The following is a 19,714-nucleotide window of genomic DNA, read 5'->3' as shown; positions in this document are numbered from 1 at the left end:
GACAGCGCGACCTTTTACCCCGCCGAGCCGATGTGTGCAATTCACCGAGGCTTCGCCTCGACAGCGCGGCTTCTTCCCCGCCGAGCCGATGTGTGCAATTCACCTAGGTTTCGCATCTACAGCGCGGCTTCGTCCCGTCCGAGCCGATGTGTGTAATTCACCGAGGCTTCGCCTCGACAGCGCGACCTTTGACCCCGGCAAAGCGGACGTCGCGGGAATCATCGGAGCACACGTCCTGACAGCGTGAACTCCGTCCCCGGCAAAGCGGACGTGGTAGAAATCACCAAAACACTCGCTCGACAGCGTGAACCCTGACCTCGGCAGAGCGGACGTGGTTGAAATCACTAAAACACTCGCTCAACAACGCGGCTTCGTCCCGTCCGAGCCGATGTGTGTAATTCACCGAGGCTTCGCCTCGACAGCGCGGCTTCGTCCCGGCCGAGCCGATGTGTGGAATTCACCAAGGCTTTCCCTCGACAGCGCGACCTTTAACCCCGGCGAGCCGATGTGTGTAATTCACCGAGGCTTCGCCTCGACAGAGCGACCTTTAACCCCGCCGAGCCGATGTGTGTAATTCACCGAGGCTTCGCCTCGACAGCGCGGCCTTTAACCCCGCCGAGCCGATGTGTGTAATTTCCGAGGCTTCACCTCGACAGCGCGGCTTCGTCCCGGCCGAGCCGATGTGTGTAATTTCCGAGGCTTCGCCTCGACAGCGCGACCTTTGAGCCCGGCAAAGCGGACGTCGCGGGAATCATCGGCGCACTCGTCCTGACAGCGTGAACTCCGTCCCCGGCAAAGCGGACGTGGTAGAAATCATCGGAGCGCTCGTCCTGACAGCGTGAACTCCGACCCTGGCAAAGCGGACGTGGTAGAAATCATCGGAGCGCTCGTCCTGACAGCGTAGTCTCCGGGATGGAGGTGAAGCGATGTTTGCGGGGTGGCGTTGTTGATGGCAGTGAAGGGAAAAGGGCAAAGGTGGTGGTGGTTTGGTTGTGGTGGTTTGGGAACGATGTTGGTGGTGGCGATTTGGTTGTGGGCGTCGTTTGATAATGGTGGTGAAGCGATGTTTGCGAGGTGGAGTTGTGGAGGTAAAGAGGCGAACGTGGTGGTGTTTGAGTTTTCGTTGTTTGGGAATGATGTTGGTGGTGGCGATTTGGTTGTTGGGGATGATTGGTCCAAAATAATGTTAGAGAAAAGAAAAACGGCTATATCAAAGCGTCGCAGCCCGGTGAACACGAAAAAAATTCCCTCGAAACAACGTTGGGGAACTATCTACACATAAACTTACCGGCATAACTGATCTTCGGACCTTTCTGGTGTTGTGCAAATTTCCACAGCCGTAACAATATCAAATACTGTATTCTGATGCATAAATGGTTGGTGTTTGGTAATAATTCTGCTGGTCAACAAGCACCCTTCAGACCCCTGTGCATCGTGACATGTGTGTACCCTTTTTTATAGTCCGTGGGTGGCCGTCCCCTGGGATCCTCCATATGTCAGATCATCATCCAGGGGCATCCCGAGTAACACAAGCATCACCGGTAGACCACAACAACCTCAACCTGGGCAGTGGAATCAAAACGATGAGCGGATGAGTCGACTACATCCCTCAGGGACAGCGATCAGTCCTTCGAGCAAGCATCCACAACAAATGTCACGGGGTTCCCAAAATGTCCCACCACCGACGGATTTCGCTGTCCCAGCTCCACAACCACCACCGATGGATTTCGCTGTGCCAGCTCAACAACCACCACCGACGGACTTCTCTGTGCCAGCTCCACAACCACTCCAGCAAGGTTGGGTTGGGCAGAGGATACAGTCATGTAAGCTCTATGAAGAGGAGGGCAACCATTCTAGAGAAACGAGAGACCAGCCTTCTCGTGTTCATACACCACCAACATGTTTCGCTTCACCAGGTAGTCTGTATGTGGAGGAACCTGTGATTTAAATTTACAACTTGTTATGATTTCCCGAATTTTGCATTTCCCATTTTCCTTTCATCCGAGTCACGTGGGAAGTCTCTTTTGTGCTTTGTTGACCATTTTCAGCACAATATCCTCCTTATTCACGTTGATGAGTTAATCACTTCGGTTGTACCTCGTTTGTTAACTTAGTTCGACCTCGTCTAAGATGTTGGGGCAGAAACAATAAAAAGTTTTCATCGTTAAACCTTGCCTCACTCCTTGCTTGACATTGTTCATCCCACAATTGGGAATAACAAGAAAAAGGGGAAATCAGAGTTTGCAGATCCTCATCAGGACTTGTTTTGTGTGGTGTTTGTGTGCTGGTGTGTTATGTCATTAATAATTATAATAGACATAATTGGTACTGCCACGTTATAATTGCTGGCAGTGATGACCGCCAAGACTTTGATTGGACCATCTGACCCTGACTCACGAGGTTTAAAAAAAATTCTTATTCAATTTAATTCAGAATGGGGTTAAAATAAATTCAATTCAAATTAAATGGAAGACCAAATCTGAACAGTCCTGCATTGGAGCAATCAGGAGGAACTCAAACAAGCAACTCGAAAGGCACTCGGTAGAGCACGTACCTCCACCACGCAATGCCTGATCCACGAGAACATATCGGGCCCATTACATGTTTGAGATATCATGCTATACAGAACTAGATCGTTTTTGGCCTGATCTCTCAATGGTTAAGAATCACTTGAGAAATTAAATAATTCTCGAATCCAGATCCGGATCTTCAACCAAATCTAATCAATTCCTCCTGGTCACACACCCAACATGTCCACCAAGTTTCATTCGAATCCGTCCACAACTTTTTGAGATATCCTGCACACAAACAGAAAGAGGTGAAAACATAATCTCCATCTTCGGTGGAGGAGGTAAAAAGCAAAGATGAAGTCATCAGGAGGAACCTGGCTGGATAAGATTCGCATTTCAGTTGTTACTCCTCTACCCTCAAACCCATCCAGGCACAGCCAAGTGAACCCTCTTACTCCTCTACCCTCAAACCCATCCAGGCACAGCCAAGTGAACCCTCTTACTCCTCTGCCCTCAGACCCATCCAGGTACAGCCAAGTGAACCCTGTTACTCCTCTACCCTCAAACCCATCCAGGTACAGCCAAGTGAACCCTGTTACTCCTCTACCCTCAAACCCATCCAGGCACAGCCAAGTGAACCCTGTTACTCCTCTACCCTCAAACATATCCAGGTACAGCCAAGTGAGCCCTGTTACTCCTCTACCCACAAACCTATCCAGGTACAGCCAAGTGAGCCCTGTTACTCCTCTACCCTCAAACCCATCCAGGTACAACCAAGTGATCCCTGTTACTCCTATACCCTCAAACCCAACCAGGCACAGCCAAGTGAACCCTGTTACTCTACCCTCAAAACTATTTCTATTGTCATTAAATTCCACGGTTTATTTTAAGTTGATGTGTCCGTATATTTGTCATGGGGTTCGAGTATAAACTCCCCTGTGCTGTGCTTCCCTGTACCTCCGTCGTTCCGCCAGTGCCGCGCCCCATCCCTCTCACGCACATTATAATCTCCGAGGATCAACATGTCCGCTTCCTAAGGAAAACTGCTCGGCTATCCGGGCTGGCAGTGTTAAGCGCCATCGCAGTGCTTATAAACGCCCTGAGACGCCAGCGTTTGAGACTTCATTTCATTTCCGCACATGTCATAACCTTGAGAATCTCTTAAACTAAGCCGAATTACAAAATGTAAGCTCCAGAATTGAACTTGGCAGCAGTTCCGACTCCTAACAAAGTGTTAATTTGTCTAATTCGGACATATTTTGGACATAGCTACAGCTTGCCAACCATTTATTTGGAGTATTTGCTTGAGTGCTTTCGCCACTTGCCGAGTGCCCGACAGTGGACGGCGGTACAGTTCGTGTCCCGATATTCGTATCGTGTCCCTTAATATTCTTGTCAGAGAAGCGACGGGTTGGATTTGCTCGGAATAAATAAATAAACGGGTCCAACCTGGTTTCAACAGATTAAAGTTCACAAGGAAGTGTAAAAAAAATTGTCAATTAATATAACCACCTGTACTGCTCAAAAAAGTGGTTTAATGGGACAGTGGGTGAGGAACAACAATGAAATAAATACTTAACACGGTAACAGTTTGTGGGAAACAGTAACTGCTCACTGAGTTAACACACGCTTGTGAGTTACCGTGGAGATGATAACCATTCCCTTAATGCATGGTCTATCAGAAATAGCTTGACAGCATCGAATACAATTATATATTACACATATTTATGAAACAAACTAGATCCAAGAAACAAATAGTGGGACAAAGAGAAAGTATGGAGATGCTTATGGAGTAGAGGGATGGGGAAGGAGGAATGGCTGCAGGTAAATCTGGTGAGAGGGTTGCATGGAAATCAAGGAGGAAGGGTCGAGAAGGCTGTTTTGAGAAAGACGAGTGGACGGCATGGGTCAGACCCCAGGAGAGTCTGTTGTGTGCACGCATTCTGAATTTTCTTGAACTTTTGGGGGATCATCAGGTGAAGCTGAAGCCGAACTTTGATTGGTCTAGGCAGAGTCGTGTGATCCAGTGCAGTTGGGGTCGTGCTTAATGGTCGGCATGGAATTGTCCGAAGAAAACAAGAATCAGACAACCCATAAGATCCCATCATCGGTAGACGTATGCTTCCCTTGTCCACGAGTAAAAATTAAATCCCCAAAACAACTTAACTCTTCAATATCTCCCCCAGCTGAACCTCTCACCCCCTTCCCCGACACTTTTTTCCCCTCACCATCATTTCCAGGAACATATTTTCACCATCATTTCGCCGCCGTCTCCTGCTTCGGAGGAATATTTTCAGCTGCTTCACCTGCCACAAGGATTTCAATCTCGAGCCCATCTCCAGTCGTGGGGTCCAGCACAGACGTCCCATTTACAAGGACTCCATGGTTCCCGCTCGACGTTGGATGATGCCTTTAAAGGAATAACATCATCATGTGGGACGGATAAACATCAAGCAAGCGGGCAAAGCTTTATGCATGTGACATAAAGATATTTGTTAACACAGGTGAACCTCAAACCCACCTGACATTGCATTTGTATGTTGAACAGGAACCATCCTTCTGAGGCAGCTCTGTGTCCTGTCCATCGACCTGTCACAACCACAACACAAACTAAAAATCAAACAAAAGGTGAAACAACAGAAACATGACAATTTTCTTTTGATCAACCAGAAATAATTAACAACAATGGCTACGAGGACAATCAAGCGAATCGTTGCTTGCTGAATGTAAGAGGAGCTAAAGATTGGCAGCATTCGTTTGGTGAGCACATGTTCTCCCAATCACCACTCGATATCAGATTTACATTGTGACGCGTGTTGAGACATCTTATCATGATCTGTCTCAATTGCTGTTGTTGTTCTGCCCTCATCTACCAATTGTAAGCCCAAACGCGATTGCCACGTGACCCCTCCAGAACAGCACGGAACATGAAGCTCCTCGAAAACTCCAATGTGGTCACAGGAAAAAGAAGACTTTGTCTCAGGTGAAGTTTTAATTGCGGTTGCCCATGTTCCAGGTTTGTCATGTAGCAGCCATTTTGTTTCCAGTTAGCAACTCATTCCTGGCTTGCGATTGCCCATGTTCTCGGTTTGTCATGTGGCAGCCATTTTGTTTCCAGTTAGCAACTCTTTCCTGGCTTGCGATTGCCCATGTTCCAGGTTTGTGATGTGGCAGCTATTTTGTTTCCAGTAAGCAACTCATTCCTGGCCACGCGCAAGAAAATATATATTTGTTTGCGAGTGCACGGAATATTTTGGAATATCACACCAATACCTCGCCACAAACTCCAGGCATTGGTACATGGTGGAAATTAGTGGGGTTGGGTGGGGGGGGTTGGAGTGGGAGTACCGGAAGAAGTATTAACGGTTGGGTCGCTTTTCCCCTCTCGCCTTCATTGCTGACAGGGCACAGGGCTGTGAAAGGCCCGATCATTGCTCAACCCGATCTGCTCAACAAAGATAATTAAACCAAGTTCCAAGTTATTCTTTGTGAATATACTCGATGGAAATGTGAATGTTACAAGTAAATTAAGTTATTCCCTAAAGTAGAACATGGACAAATATTCGTTGTTTCGCTCTTTGAGTATAATGAAAATATGAAAGGACCGTGATTATGCTGGAGGGGTGAGTGAAGAAGTGCTTTAATCAGTAAGTCTCAATTTTTCATTTGCTTGTATGTGAGGGAGCGGGAGGAAGTGAGTCTCCCATTTTTAGCTTTTGGGGCTTGGGTCAGATAGTTTTTCCCTTTCCCCCCATTCGTTTGAATGGGCGTCCCAGAAGCAACATTTTCCATCCACACAAAAGACACACCTTCGCTGCTCTGTAATGCACTCTTTGGAAGGGAACCTTCTTGACGCCATGCAGTCTTGACGCCATTCTGTCTCGAGGATGATCAAAACATCGTTGGATGGTCTCACCCCAGCTGAAAACTCCAATCAACCTTTAATTCAAAAATATTCCTTCTTCTTTCAAAATTCAGCTGACCCCCAGATGGCTGCTGCAGCAAAGCTGCGAGTGATTCTTCCCTGAACCCTCAACATGTCAGCTATGGTGTCAGCATGTTTGGAGGGTAAACAGACTCCCAGTGAGACCTCGTCTCACTGAAAACTACGTAAGAATTCAAAGTTTCTATGCACTGCAGAGTCGGGGAAAGAGTGTGTTGCTTGTGTTGCCCCGATTCTCCTTATCGAGATGTTTGTATTTGTTTTTCCTGTTATAATTGACTCAAATGTACAGGAGGAATTGAGAATCACTTTGACACACGCTTGAACAACATCACCCGTAGTTCTGTATATTGTACAGAGAAGTCCCCCAAACCCCCCAAAAAACCAACAACAACTTTTCCAATCATGAATTTCTGTTTTTTTTGCAAGACACTCGTGGTAGACCTTAAACACAGAAAATACCCGAACATAACAGAACAAAAAGAACATCGTGGAAGGGGTTGGGTGGTGGGGAGGCAGGGACACAACTACAACAGGATAGAGGTACAATGGAGGGTCACTTGGACTAAGAATGGGCATCGGGAAGAATGAAATCATCAGGAGGTGGGTGGACAAAGGGGTGAACAAGCTGGATGCAAGCTCAAACACAGCAAGAAGGGGAAAGGAAAACTGGAGATGGCATAAGAAAAGGATGGTGAGGAATAAGGGGGGGGGGAAGCACATGAATCTGGAAAGGAAGAGGTCGGTTTGTGGAGGGATTTATTTTTGGAGAGGGCTTGGGGAGGAAAGGAAGGCTTGGAGAGGGGGAAAAGATCATGAATCTGGATAGGGGGGTGTTCGTGAACAGCCATCTTGAAGACGGAAGAATCAGATTGAACAGTCTGAGGAAGTTGGTTCCACAGGCTGGAGAAAGGAGGAACAAATGAGTGGAGGTGAGCAAAGAACCTGGAATTTGGGAGTTTCAACAGAAGTGGGTTACTGGAAGACCAGGAAAGCCCTTTGGAGCAAAATTTTGAGGCGAGGGTACAGAGCAAAGGTGCAGGACCAGAGATGAACCTGGAGAAGACAGAGAGACCACCGGTGTGAGAGTAACAGACCCATAGATTCAGCGTCATTGCTGGAGATTCCAATGATTGTGACGGACTTGGTTTCGATGGCATCAAGAAGTGCAAGGTGAGGCAGGGCTGCCAAAATTTAATGAATCACTTCCACTTTTGACATTATGACGTCATTGTGTAAAATCATTCATAAATTACATTTAAAACGTATGACAGAGAAGTTCATTAGATGCAGAACATCTCATCGTGCTGGGAAAGAAAATCGAAGAACAAACAACAAAATAAAGCTGAGAAGTCCAAACACCAAACAAGCACCAAAAATTGGGAATCCCAAGGAAAATCCTGAACACTATTTCCACCACTACGATGACTACTACTACATCTACTCCGACCACAACTAGTCCGCATGCCCAGCTATGGCGTGCAGTGATACACTTTTGTGGATTGATCCTTTTACAAGTCGTTCCCTTGGGACAGGGGAATCGTGAGGTGAGGGCAGACATTTTGCAATTTTTTGCCCGTGATGCCGAAGATTGTTTGCAAAATCCCAAAGACCCACATAATATTCACTCCCTATTGGAATGTCGTGAAATTCCCGAATTTCCACACAAAACGTTTTTATGAAGTCAACAAGATAATAAAACAATAAATGGAAACCTTCATCTGAATTTGGATCAACAATTATGCCGTGAAGTGATGATGTAATCGTGACAAAGGCGATCCCTTGAGGCATTTCCCTTCGATGTTTTGTTATTCCTTTTTCAGGATTTCAAACCTGTCCAGATCCTTGTTCTGCTCTTTTCTTTTCTCATAAATTGCTTTGGATAATTGTTCTAGTTTTTATATTGTCACAGAATCACTCCCGTTGCTCTGATTATAATCACTGTTGCAATGTTGGTGCTCTTCAACTTCCAGGTTCCTTTTTCAGCTCCTGGTATCACATTTGGTTCGTGCTTGGAAGAGTTTTCTGTCACTGGGATATTGATGTCTCTGCACAAGTGTCGGTGGATTGCTCGATATACCTTGTTGTGCTTTTGTGTGTGCAGGTGTTCTGACATGAGGGTTTTACATCCCGAGAGAAGGTGATGGTGTTTTCTGTTTCTACCTTACAGAACCTGCACCTGTCCTCACTGACTCCATCCTGCCATCTTCTTAAGGTGTCCTTGGTGTTGGGTATTTACAGTGTCTCTGGAAAGTCTACACCCCCTTTAAAATTTTTCACCTTTTGTTGCCTTACAGCCTGAAATTAAAAATCAATCATTAAATCAGACTTTTTTCTACCTTTGTTTTTCATTTAGAAGTTGTGGGTTACGATGTGTAAATAAATTCCACAAATTTCAGAAAATTAATTTAAAATACAAAACTAGAATTTCTTGTTTGGATAAGTGTCCACCCCCCTGACTTAATTATTGGTGGAACAGCTTTGACAGCAATTAGAGCTGTGAGTCTGTTGGGATTGGTCTCTTCCAACACATTGATTGGACAATATTTGCCCATTCTTCTGCACAAAACTGTTCAACATCAGTCAAGTTGCGTGCGGAGCGTTGATGGACAGCAATCTTGAAGTCATGCCACAGATTTTCGATTGGATTTTGGTCGGGGCTCTGACTGGCCCACTCATGGATATCTTTTTGTTCCTTCGCCACTCGTGTGGCTTTGGTAGTGTGTGTGCTTCGGGTCGTTGTCATGCTGAAAGGTGATCTTGTGTCCCAATTTCAGTTTTTTTGCAGAGGGCAGCAGGTTTTCCTCTCGGATTTTTCTGTGTTTTGCTCCATCCATTTTCCGTTCTATCCTGACAACTCACACCCTCGCCATGTTTCTCTGAAAGGACCGTCTGGAACCCCCAATCTATTTTCTCAACAATCCTCTTCAAGAAGTCCTTTCATTCAAGCTTCTGGGTCTCACTGTCTGCCACAATCTTTCCTTGGGAAGCCAGATCTCCAAGCTGGGCTCCAAAGTCAATCGCCAACTGGGCATCCTCCATTGTGCGAAGTCCTTCCTTGGCACACCTGAGATTCCAACCATTTACAAAGATTTCATCCACAGTCTGATGGATTACTGCTCCCGCCTCCGGAGTGGTGCTCCTGCCTCACACCCAGCTCGACTTCATGCTGCGGAAACCAAGGCTTTTAGGATCATTCGTATCTCCCGCGATGAAGCTGAGTCTTTTGATCTCTCACTCTCTCGTTGGAGGCAGATCTCTCACTCTCTCTCTCTCACTCTCTCTCGTATTAGCTCTTAGACGAGCCTCAACTTGGTATGCAAAAAAACCTGTAAAGTGCCTCAGTCCCTGATGATGAGAAACATCCCCATGACATGATGCTGCCACCACCAGGCTTCACAGTAGGGATGGTGTCCTTTGGCTGATGTGCTTTGTTGGGAATGCACCAAATGTGGCGTTTTGCATTTTTCCATAAGTTCCATCAGACACAAAAAAATTTTCCACATGGCTTCAGAATGTCTGGAGTGTTTTTTTTTGTTTACCTCAAACGGGACACAAGGTGGGCTTTTTTGTGTCACGGCTTCCTTCTTTCCACCCTACCGTACAGCCCAGACTTGGAGTGCTTGGGATATTGTTGTCACATGGACACCAGTGATCCAGTCCTTGCCATGAAGGCCTGAAGCTCTTTCAAAGTTGACATTGGCCTCTTGGTGGCCACTGATCAGTCTCCTTGCTTGGTCATCCAGTTTGGAGGGATGGCCTGATTTCGGCAGGGTCTTGGTGGTACCATACGCTTTCCATTTCTTAATAATGACTGTCTTGACTGTGCTCCATGGGATATTGAAGACGTTTGAATTATTTTTAGAGCCATCCCCTGATCTGTGCCTTTCTACAACTTTATCCCAGAGGTCTTTTGAAAGCTCCTCGGTGATCATGGTTGAGCATTTGCTGTGAAATGCACGACCCAGCAGTGGAAACCCACAGAAACGGCTGATTTTATTCTGAAATCACCAGAATCACTACAATTTAAACAGGTGGAAGACAATTAACCTGGTGTGTGATTGTGAAGGTGATTGGTTACACCTGAGCTAGCTTACAATTGCCGTTATAAGGGGGATGGACACTTATCAAACCAAGATATTCTAGTTCTGTGTTTTTAATGAATTTTCTGAAATTAGTTTTTCACTTGGAAGTTGTGGGTTACGATGTGTAAATAAAGGTGGAAAATTCTGATTTATTGTGATTTAATTCCCGGCTATAAGGCATTAAAAGGTGAAAATTTTGAAGGGGGGGGGGCGGTGTACACTTTCTAAAGACACTGTACTCTGACTCGTTCTCCATCCCAGTTAACATGACGTCTTCCAAGCCACTGCAAAGTGCCTTCTTTGTCTCTCTCCAACTCTTCCCAGATCTTTTTACAATCTTCCTGCTGTTTTGTCGTTCTCCCAGTTGTCGGTGTATATTTGTTGACGCATCTTTTTGTATTTTTCATTTCTCTTCTTTGGAATCGATGGCGCTGGATTTGCTTCCCTTTCCACCTCATGTGTGGCACCTTCGACTCGCACCTGTTCCTGGAAATTCTTTGCTTTGATGTATTCTTTGATGTCGAGATACAGATGATGAACAAGTAAAGGCTTTGTTGCACACATAACAATTGTCGGGTTTCTCTCCGGTGTGTATTCTTTGATGTTTATACAAGTTCGATGACTGATTAAACGCTTTGTTGCACACAGAACACTTGTAAGGTTTCTCTCCAGTGTGTATTCTTTGATGTACCAATGCAGATGATGACTGATTAAATGCTTTGTTGCACACAGAACACTTGTAAGGTTTCTCTCCAGTGTGTATTCTTTGATGTCTATATAAGTTCGATAAATGATTGAACTCTTTGTTACACACAGAACAATTGTTGGGTTTCTCTCCGGTGTGTATTCTTAGGTGTTGACAGAAGTTCGATAAATGATTGAACTCTTTGTTACACACAGAACACTTATAAGGTTTATCTCCGGTGTGTCTTCTTTGATGTTGATGAAAGTTGGACGACTGATTAAACGCCTTGTTGCACGCAGAACACTTGTAGGGTTTCTCCCCGGTGTGTATTCTTTGATGTGAAGACGCAGTTGATGGATGAGCAAAGGTCTTGTTACACACAGAACACTTGTAGGGTTTCTCACCGGTGTGTATGATTTTATGTGTATGTAAGTTTGATGATGTATTAAATGCTTTGTTGCAAACAGAACACTTGTAAGGTTTCTCCCCCAAATGTGTTTTTTGATGATGATATAAATTTGTTGAAGAAAAAAAGGCCTTCCTGCATTGTGGACACTTGTAGGATTTCTCACCGGTGTGCAACCTTTGATGTGTCAACAGATAAGAAGAAGAAGCAAATCCCTTCTGACACACAGTGTACCTGTGTGACGTCTCACCTGTGCATATTTCAACACATCCTTTTAAACACGATGAGGAGGTGAAGTCTTTGTTGGTAACAGAAAACTTGTTTGTCTTCTCACATCTTTGGCTCTCCTGTTGTAAGACATTGATAAACCTGTCACAGTTGTTGTTGTTTGCAGACACACCCCTCAACTTGTCAACATCCTGACAAAAAGTCTCTGTCGGGTGATGATTGAAAGAAACTTCTATGTCCAATGACGAGGAACAGTTGACACGTGAAGACGTTTCAGATTTTTTCTCTGCAAATTGACAATGGAGCAAAAACATCAAGAAATCACTTTTACAACTTGAACAAGACTCCGAGAGCAAATAGTCTCACCTTGCACGTTCATTCTGAACAAAATTACCATTGTTAATTGAACACCCCACTATTTTTGCCCATTACTATCATGGCCCATATGCTCGTTTCATCCATGGACCCCATTACATCACATTCTTTATTGGAATGGGTTATGAACGTCAAAAATTTAATCATTCACTCACGTCTGGTCAGAGATCAGAAAAATTAAGTTTAATATTTTTTTCAGGGAAGGATTTAAATTCAACCAATCATGGCTGGAATGACTTCACTGATGACGTCATCATTATCACCCTATATACCCCCGTGGGGAGTTGATAACATATGCAAAGTTTCAAGTATTTTCGTTGAGTGGTTTCAGAGAAAATGATACACAAATTTTCCCTTTAATTAAATATGGTTGCCATCCCATATGACATATGACGACAATGTTAAGAATAAAAACATTCTCCATCGGAAGGTCCTCCTATGTTTAAAATTCTGCATCGATCGGACAAGCGGTTTCAGAGAAAACAATTTTTAATGTGAAAATATGTATACGTGGACACAAAGACAAACAGACACAAACGCACACAGACAAACCGAACACATTGGACAAATACAACAGTTCAGGAAAGGAAAGAGAAACCGAAAACTAAAAAAGAGAATTCAAAAAATCAAAAAACAAATATAAAATTTGAGACAAAGACCAAGTGCTTGGGTGTTTCATGGATGATAAAATGCATGTAAATATACAAAACCAACTGATTACCCAAGTAACCAACTGATTGAGAAAGCAATAGAACTCTGGAATTCCACGTTGAGAGTACAGCACTCAGAAGGAAATATCGAAATACCAGATGTGAAGATATGGCATGGGATTTTCCACGGAGACACTCTTTCCCCCCTCTTGTTTTGTCTGGCTCTGGACCCACTGAGTAACCTCATCTACAAACAAGGACATGGATACATGGAAAAACTGCCAAATCCAAGAATCACTGCTCACCTTCACTCTTTGATTCCTCTTTTTTCCCGCCTTTGGAACAAACTCCCTCATTCTATTCAATCCCACTCTTCCCTCCAGGTCTTCAAAACAGCTGTTCACCACCACCTCTTATCTTCCCCCATCCAAAACCACGATCTTTTCTACCTCCGTTAATCCGCCCCAAACCCACATCCTTCAAATTCCCGACTTTCCTTCCTGGAAGTCCCTGTAGTGTCCATCTTGTGTACCTCGTGTTCCCCGCCCCATCCCTCACCCGACCACAGATCTCCTAATGTCTCTGTTCCCCATTGTTTTGTCCTTCCCTCTCCTGCCCCCCTTGTTGTGCGTTGTGTGTTCGCTCTCATACGAGACTCGACAATGTGTACAAAAAAAACAAACTTGATTGGAGTCCACCTGTGGCCAATTCAAATGATTGGACATGATTTCGAAAAATAAACACAACTTTCGAAACAAGGTCCCACAGTTGACAGTGCAGGTCAGAGCAGAAACTCTTCCATGAAGTCCAAGGAACTGTCCGTATAACTCCGAGACAGTGAGCTCCATCATTAGGAAATAGAAAGAATATGAACGACCCAGACTCTTCCTAGAGTTGGCCGTCAGACCGAACTGAGCAACCGGGCAAGAAGGACCTCTGTCAGGGAGGTGACGAAGAACCCAACAACGACTCTGACAGAACTACAGAGTTCCTTAACTGAGATGGGAGAACCTGTCGGAAGGACAAAAGTCTCTGCAGCACTTCACAAATCTCGGCTTTATGGGAGAATGGCGAGACGGAGGCCATTCCTGAGAAAAAGGCACATGACAGCACATCTGGAGTTTGTAAAAAGGCGCGGCATCATGCTATGGGGATGCTTTTCATCGGCAGGGACTGGGAGACTTGTAAGAACAGAGGGAACAATGAATGGAGCCAAATACAAGGAAATCCTTGAGGAGAACCTGCTTCAGAGTGCAAAAGACCTTCGACTGCGGTGAAGATTTACGTTCCAACGGGACAATTACCCCAAGCATACAGGCATAGCAGCACTGCAACACCACAAAGTATTGACTTGGAGGGTGGAATCTGTCTTGACGAAAAACATTTCAGCTCTTCAGTTTTCATTAATTTGTAAAAATTCCTAAAAACATGCTTTCCCTTTGTCATTTGGGGATATTTTGTGTTGATCGGTGACAAAACATTTAAATTTAAACCATTTTGAAGTCAGGCTGTAACAACAACAACAAAATGTGAAAAAGTTGAGGGGTGTGAATACTTGATGAAGGTATTGTAGGTTTCACCCATAAAACACCACAAAGGGCACATTGTTGTCTTTATTTTCTTTCTGCCGTGACATCCTCCGGGTGGGTAACTGGTGCACTCGCATCGGTGCCTCGAGGTGGAGACGGAACACTGTTGTTTGTGTCCTTTATAACATCCTGAAAAACAGTAAGTTTCCTGTTTGGAATGATTTTCAATTTTGTTTCAATTTTGCAGGCAGATTAAAACTATTATCCTCCTCCTCTACAACCATGTGCGATCAGGACGGATTAATCGCCAAAGTACTGATAAACTACAGGTTTGTTTTCCGATTCATGTTCAAAATATAACTTTCTACTGAAATTGAGTTGTTCCTCGAACATAAACTGATGTTTGGAGACAGAGTGACGGACAAAGTGAACAAACTGCTTAACCCCACCTTTCGCTTCGTGTGCGTGCGGTAACAAAAATAATAACATAAAGTTATTGAGCTTTCCGTATTCCACCAGTAAAAGTACCCGTCGCTTCCCTGAAGGATTTAATCAAACGACGGTACAAACATTTTGCTCGATTCACTCTATCATTTTCCCGGGGTCATTTTCCCCCTGCTTGGAAGTCAGCTGACATCATCTTCATCAGACATCCTTGCTGCTTTCATCTGTATATGGCGTGAACAAAAACTCATTTCCGCTTCGCTGCGAAGCTCATTGTTGCATGTTTCGGTTTGAACCTTTGCTTGAAATGAGTGAAATGAAACGTTCCTCTTCCCCCGTGCTGTCTTCTGCTCCTCTTGCGCCGCCTTCTCCTCCCCTCAAGCTGCCTTCCCCCCTCATCAAGGCCCCTCCCCCTCATGTTGCCTTCCCATCCCCTTGTGCCGCCTCCCCTCCCTCAACAGAAATGAATTACAAGATCATGGCAGGATAGCCAAGAACATGCTCGCTCTCAGCTGTCTCGCCTGGGTTTGAATCCCGACCCAGCTATAAACTGTCATCCTGGTGTTTCACAGGTAGGGTGATTCATCAATGTGTGTGTTGTCTCCCAGATGGGTGTTAAACTCGGGGTCATATCTGCCTGGATCCCCCCCTCCCCTCCCCTCTGCCTCTCTCACCCCTATCCCTATCTATCCCACCTCTAACCATCTCTCTCACCCCATCCCTCTCCCTCATCCCTATCAGTCTCTCTCCTATCCCATCCCTCTCTCCGAACTCTATCCCTCTCTCTCCTCACCCTATCCCTCTCTCTCCTTCCCCTCTTCCTCCTCTATCCTTCCCTCCATCCTCTCTCCCTCTTCCCCTCCCTCCTCTCTCCTTCCCATCCCTCCTTTCCCTCGTCCCCTCCCTCCTCTCCCTCTTCACCTCCCTCCTCTCCATCTTCCCTTGAATATTCCCATCAGCGAAGCGACAGGTAGTATTTGCTGGTAAACAAGTAAACAAACACGAATTAAGCTTTAAATTTTACATTTTCACACTTTCCTCAATTAAAAGAGGTTATGATTAACTCGAAATTATTTAATTCGTCAGGTGGTCATGAGAATTCAAGTCCCTGACCCTAAGTGATGGGTAATGTTGTTGAACATGTCCTTTATGATCCATCCATGAAGACCACACTCTGTACAGAGAGAGCATCAGTGTTGTGACAGCAGTTACCTGGGATATTGGACACAATCCTGGACAGGTAACCACTCTGACACAGGATACTCAAACGACTCAATCATCCCTGCAAGCTGGTATCACTTTGCCAATCTCAGAAGGATGACAAGCTGAGTCAACCCCACCTGGTATTAATTCAACAGCCAAGTGGGATTTGAACTGAGGACCCAAGTAAACCAAGTCCACCACCCCAACCATTATCTTCCCCCATCCAAAACCACGATCTTGACTTTCCCATTAAACCCCAACCATTAAACCAACACCAGGTAAACCTTTATGATATTTTACCAAAACAGATTAACAGAGTCGGTACAAACACACCTATCCTGTGACAATGGTTTCATAACAGTTCTTCCAGCAGGTCAAAGGTCGAGGTCACAGCTTCAGGTCAAAATATCGTGAAAAATGATTCTGTGGTCAAACTTTGACCTTGAACTTGTGACTTCCATCCATCAAGCAGAATTAATTAATTTCCTGGTAAACTCTCACCAACTCTGCTTTACAAACAGCCGACCAGTTTAGTGGTAACTAGGTTTACTCTTCACACATTTAAATATAATATTAAACATAATTTGGCCTTAAGGTTGTTACAGGACGAACTGTAAACTGCCATCGTGGTGCTGCACAGGTAAGGTGTTGCATCAAGGAGCATACCTTCCTCTGAAAGCAAAGGTAAGTCGCTGGTCTTCTCATCTAGCGTTTCGTCGAGGACGTTAAAGATGCCACTGCAGTCCTCAACAACAGGCCATTGTGTGCCGGTGCAGAGGTCCATCATCACAAGTAAATCTTCATCTGATTTGGTTTAAACGAGATTAAAGAGGAATCGAATGATGAATGAAGTGATGAGGTATAAAATGATGTCATACATGTACAAGAGGGAGGGTAACACGTCATGGATGGGATCTCCATTGACAATTCTATTCCGGGTCCACTCCAGACATCGTGACATTCACTAAATCAATGAGTTCCTGTGTTAGTAAACAGCACGGATCAGCACGGGAATCATAAGTTCTCGGTACGAAGTGAACGTCACGTACCGGGTCTGGACCCCTTGTCCTCGGGTGAACCGACCATGGACCCGCGGTCTTCCGAAGAACCTCCCGGACCGACCACGTATCCTCCATCGGAGCCGCTCGTGGATCCCGGGGTGTTCTCTCTGAGATCTCGGGTCATGGTGGACCGCACGTGGTGTCGGGTGAAGGACGGTACGCTGTGGTAACCGAGTGAAGAACGCGAGCTGTTTCGGTAACGGCGAACCGCGAGATCGCGGTGTCTGATTGGTTCCCGCCACATCACGTGTCCATGATTTAAAATAAATACAGAAAGATTGAACGTTTCGTTTTAACGGATTGTTTGTGTTTCAGATTGTGTTGTGAAAGTGGAAAATCGAGTCCGAGTTCGTCGATGATTATTCCCTCGATACGAAACATCGTTCTTTATCTTCTGTTTTTGTATTTACCAACAATCTTCCCTCCATAGCGGAGATATATATGGGTATGTGGGTATGTAGGTGGGTATGTATGTATCATCGACTCCTCCGGGAGGATTTCACCGAGGAATTGGGAACTGATGAATCGTTTTAATTATATTAACAGAGACCACACCACAATGTTCGGCTCCAAAAACAAGTCCATAATATAAGCACAACAAGCACGATGTTAAAAAAAACCACAACGTGGTAATAAACCCGAAACGATCCTCATCCGTTGTTGATGGGGGGAGAGGGTGTTCGGGGTTGGGTGACAAGTCGGGTGACAAGTCGTTCCGGAAATGATTATTCTGAGATTCATTTGGAGCTGATAAGCGGTGGGCGGAGCTTGCGGTGGGGGGCGGAGCTTGCGGTGGTGGGCGGAGCTTGCGGTGGTGGGCGGAGCTTGCGGTGGTGGGCGGAGCTTGCGGTGGTGGGCGGGGCGGGAACCCCGGAAGACGTGACGGTCACGTGAACTCGAACAGGTTCATGAAGGCGCACGTCCCCCGACACAAGAACCATGAATCCGGAGAACGCTCTCTTTTCACTGGCCCGAGGCACAGACCGGTCGGTGGAGGAAGAGCAAGGAGCCTCAGAACATGTGACGAGTTGAGGAATACACCGGGAAAACAAAAAAAACCCTTTTCTTCTGCTACTGAGGGAAATGAAGGTGTTCTTGGTTAAATCTGGACCGCAGAATTCAAATCTGGAGTCAGAATTTAGCCAGCACGTCAGGTTTTCAAAATATGTATCCGTACGTATGAATGATACCCAGCATGCCGTATCAGATCCTTTATTATTGCGGATCACCACATTGTACATCTGATATCAATGCTTAGTCACAACTTCCACGTCATATTTGGAGAACAATGATTGATCTCCATGTGTAATGTGTGGTGCACAAACCAAGAACATAAACAAGCTGCAGAAAATGAAGCGAATAGAACATTGGAACATGGAAATCTCAGGAGGGGTGTAAACTTTTCTTTTTTATACAATGTCGAGGCTTGTAATGAGAGAAAACACACAGAAACGCACAACAAGGGGAGCAGGAGACAAGGGGGTGGGACAGGGATGGGGCGGGGAACATGGGGTAAACAACATGGACACCACAGGGACTTTCAGGAAGGAAAACAGGGAATTTGAAGGAGTTCGGTTTGGGGTGGAACAACATGGACACCACGTGCTCATCTCTCCCCTTGCTCCAAGGAGTGGAGAGTGGAAACATCTCTCTGGAGAGAAACTTCTGCGAATTTTTCCCTCCCTTGCTCCATTTTCTCCTCTCCCCTTGTCATATCCCCGAACATGGCGTCCAGTTCCTCCTCTCCCCTTGCTCCATTTTCTCCTCTCCCCTTGCTCCATTTTCTCCTCTCCCCTTGCTCCATTTTCTCCTCTCCCCTTGCTCCATTTTCTCCTCTCCCCTTGCTCCATTTTTCCCTCTCCCCTTGCTCCATTTTCTCCTCTCCGCTTGCTCCATTTTCTCCTCTCCGCTTGCTCCATTTTCTCCTCTCCCCTTGTTCCATTTTCTCCTCTCCCCTTGCTCCATTTTCTCCTCTCCCCTTGCTCCATTTTCTCCTCTCCCCTTGCTCCATTTTCTCCTCTCCCCTTGCTCCATTTTCTCCTCTCCCCTTGCTCCATTTTCTCCTCTCCCCTTGCTCCATTTTCTCCTCTCCCCTTGCTCCATTTTCTCCTCTCCCCTTGCTCCATTTTCTCCTCTCTCTCCTTGCTCCATTTCCTCCTCTCCCCTTGCTCCATTTTTCCCTCTCCCCTTGCTCCATTTCCTCCTCTCCCCTTGCTCCATTTTTCCCTCTCCCCTTGCTCCATTTTCTCCTCTCCCCTTGCTCCATTTTCTCCTCTCCCCTTGCTCCATTTTCTCCTCCTTCCTTGCTCCATTTTCTCCTCTCCCCTTGCTCCATTTTCTCCTCTCCCCTTGCTCCATTTTCATCTCTCCCCTTGCTCCATTTTCATCTCTCCCCTTGCTCCATTTCCTCCTCTCCCCTTGCTCCATTTTCTCCTCTCCCCTTGCTCCATTTTCATCTCTCCCCTTGCTCCATTTTCTCCTCTCCCCTTGCTCCATTTTCTCCTCTCCCCTTGCTCCATTTCCTCCTCTCCCCTTGCTCCATTTTTCCCTCTCCCCTTGCTCCATTTCCTCCTCTCCCCTTGCTCCATTTTTCTC

General features: G+C 45.6%; 2 protein-coding genes across 2 annotated transcripts; both read right to left on the bottom strand.

The window, feature by feature from the left end:
• Nucleotides 1-3,837: 3,837 nt before the first annotated feature.
• Nucleotides 3,838-18,698, bottom strand: LOC147007259 (uncharacterized). Its single transcript, XM_085867475.1, has 5 exons — nucleotides 17,108-18,698; nucleotides 16,725-16,862; nucleotides 5,032-5,099; nucleotides 4,739-4,920; nucleotides 3,838-4,553 (listed from the first exon to the last, which is right to left on the bottom strand). Exons 1-4 carry the CDS (start codon nucleotides 17,361-17,363, stop codon nucleotides 4,831-4,833), a joined length of 552 nt encoding a protein of 183 aa, XP_085723601.1. The 5' UTR covers nucleotides 17,364-18,698; the 3' UTR covers nucleotides 3,838-4,553; nucleotides 4,739-4,830.
• LOC147007260 (uncharacterized) lies at nucleotides 6,020-12,338 on the bottom strand. Its single transcript, XM_085867474.1, has one exon. The coding sequence runs from the start codon at nucleotides 12,169-12,171 to the stop codon at nucleotides 10,993-10,995; it is 1,179 nt and encodes a 392-aa protein (XP_085723600.1). The 5' UTR covers nucleotides 12,172-12,338; the 3' UTR covers nucleotides 6,020-10,992.
• Nucleotides 18,699-19,714: the final 1,016 nt, after the last annotated feature.

The sequence above is a fragment of the Eptatretus burgeri genome, unplaced genomic scaffold (assembly GCF_056783735.1).
Source record: "Eptatretus burgeri isolate ZD-2024b unplaced genomic scaffold, Ebu_testis_v1 Ebu_testis_scaffold_362, whole genome shotgun sequence".
Lineage (NCBI taxonomy): Eukaryota > Metazoa > Chordata > Myxini > Myxiniformes > Myxinidae > Eptatretus > Eptatretus burgeri.
The sequence above is the reverse complement of the archived record's forward strand: the minus strand, read 5'-3'. Positions and strand labels throughout refer to the sequence as shown.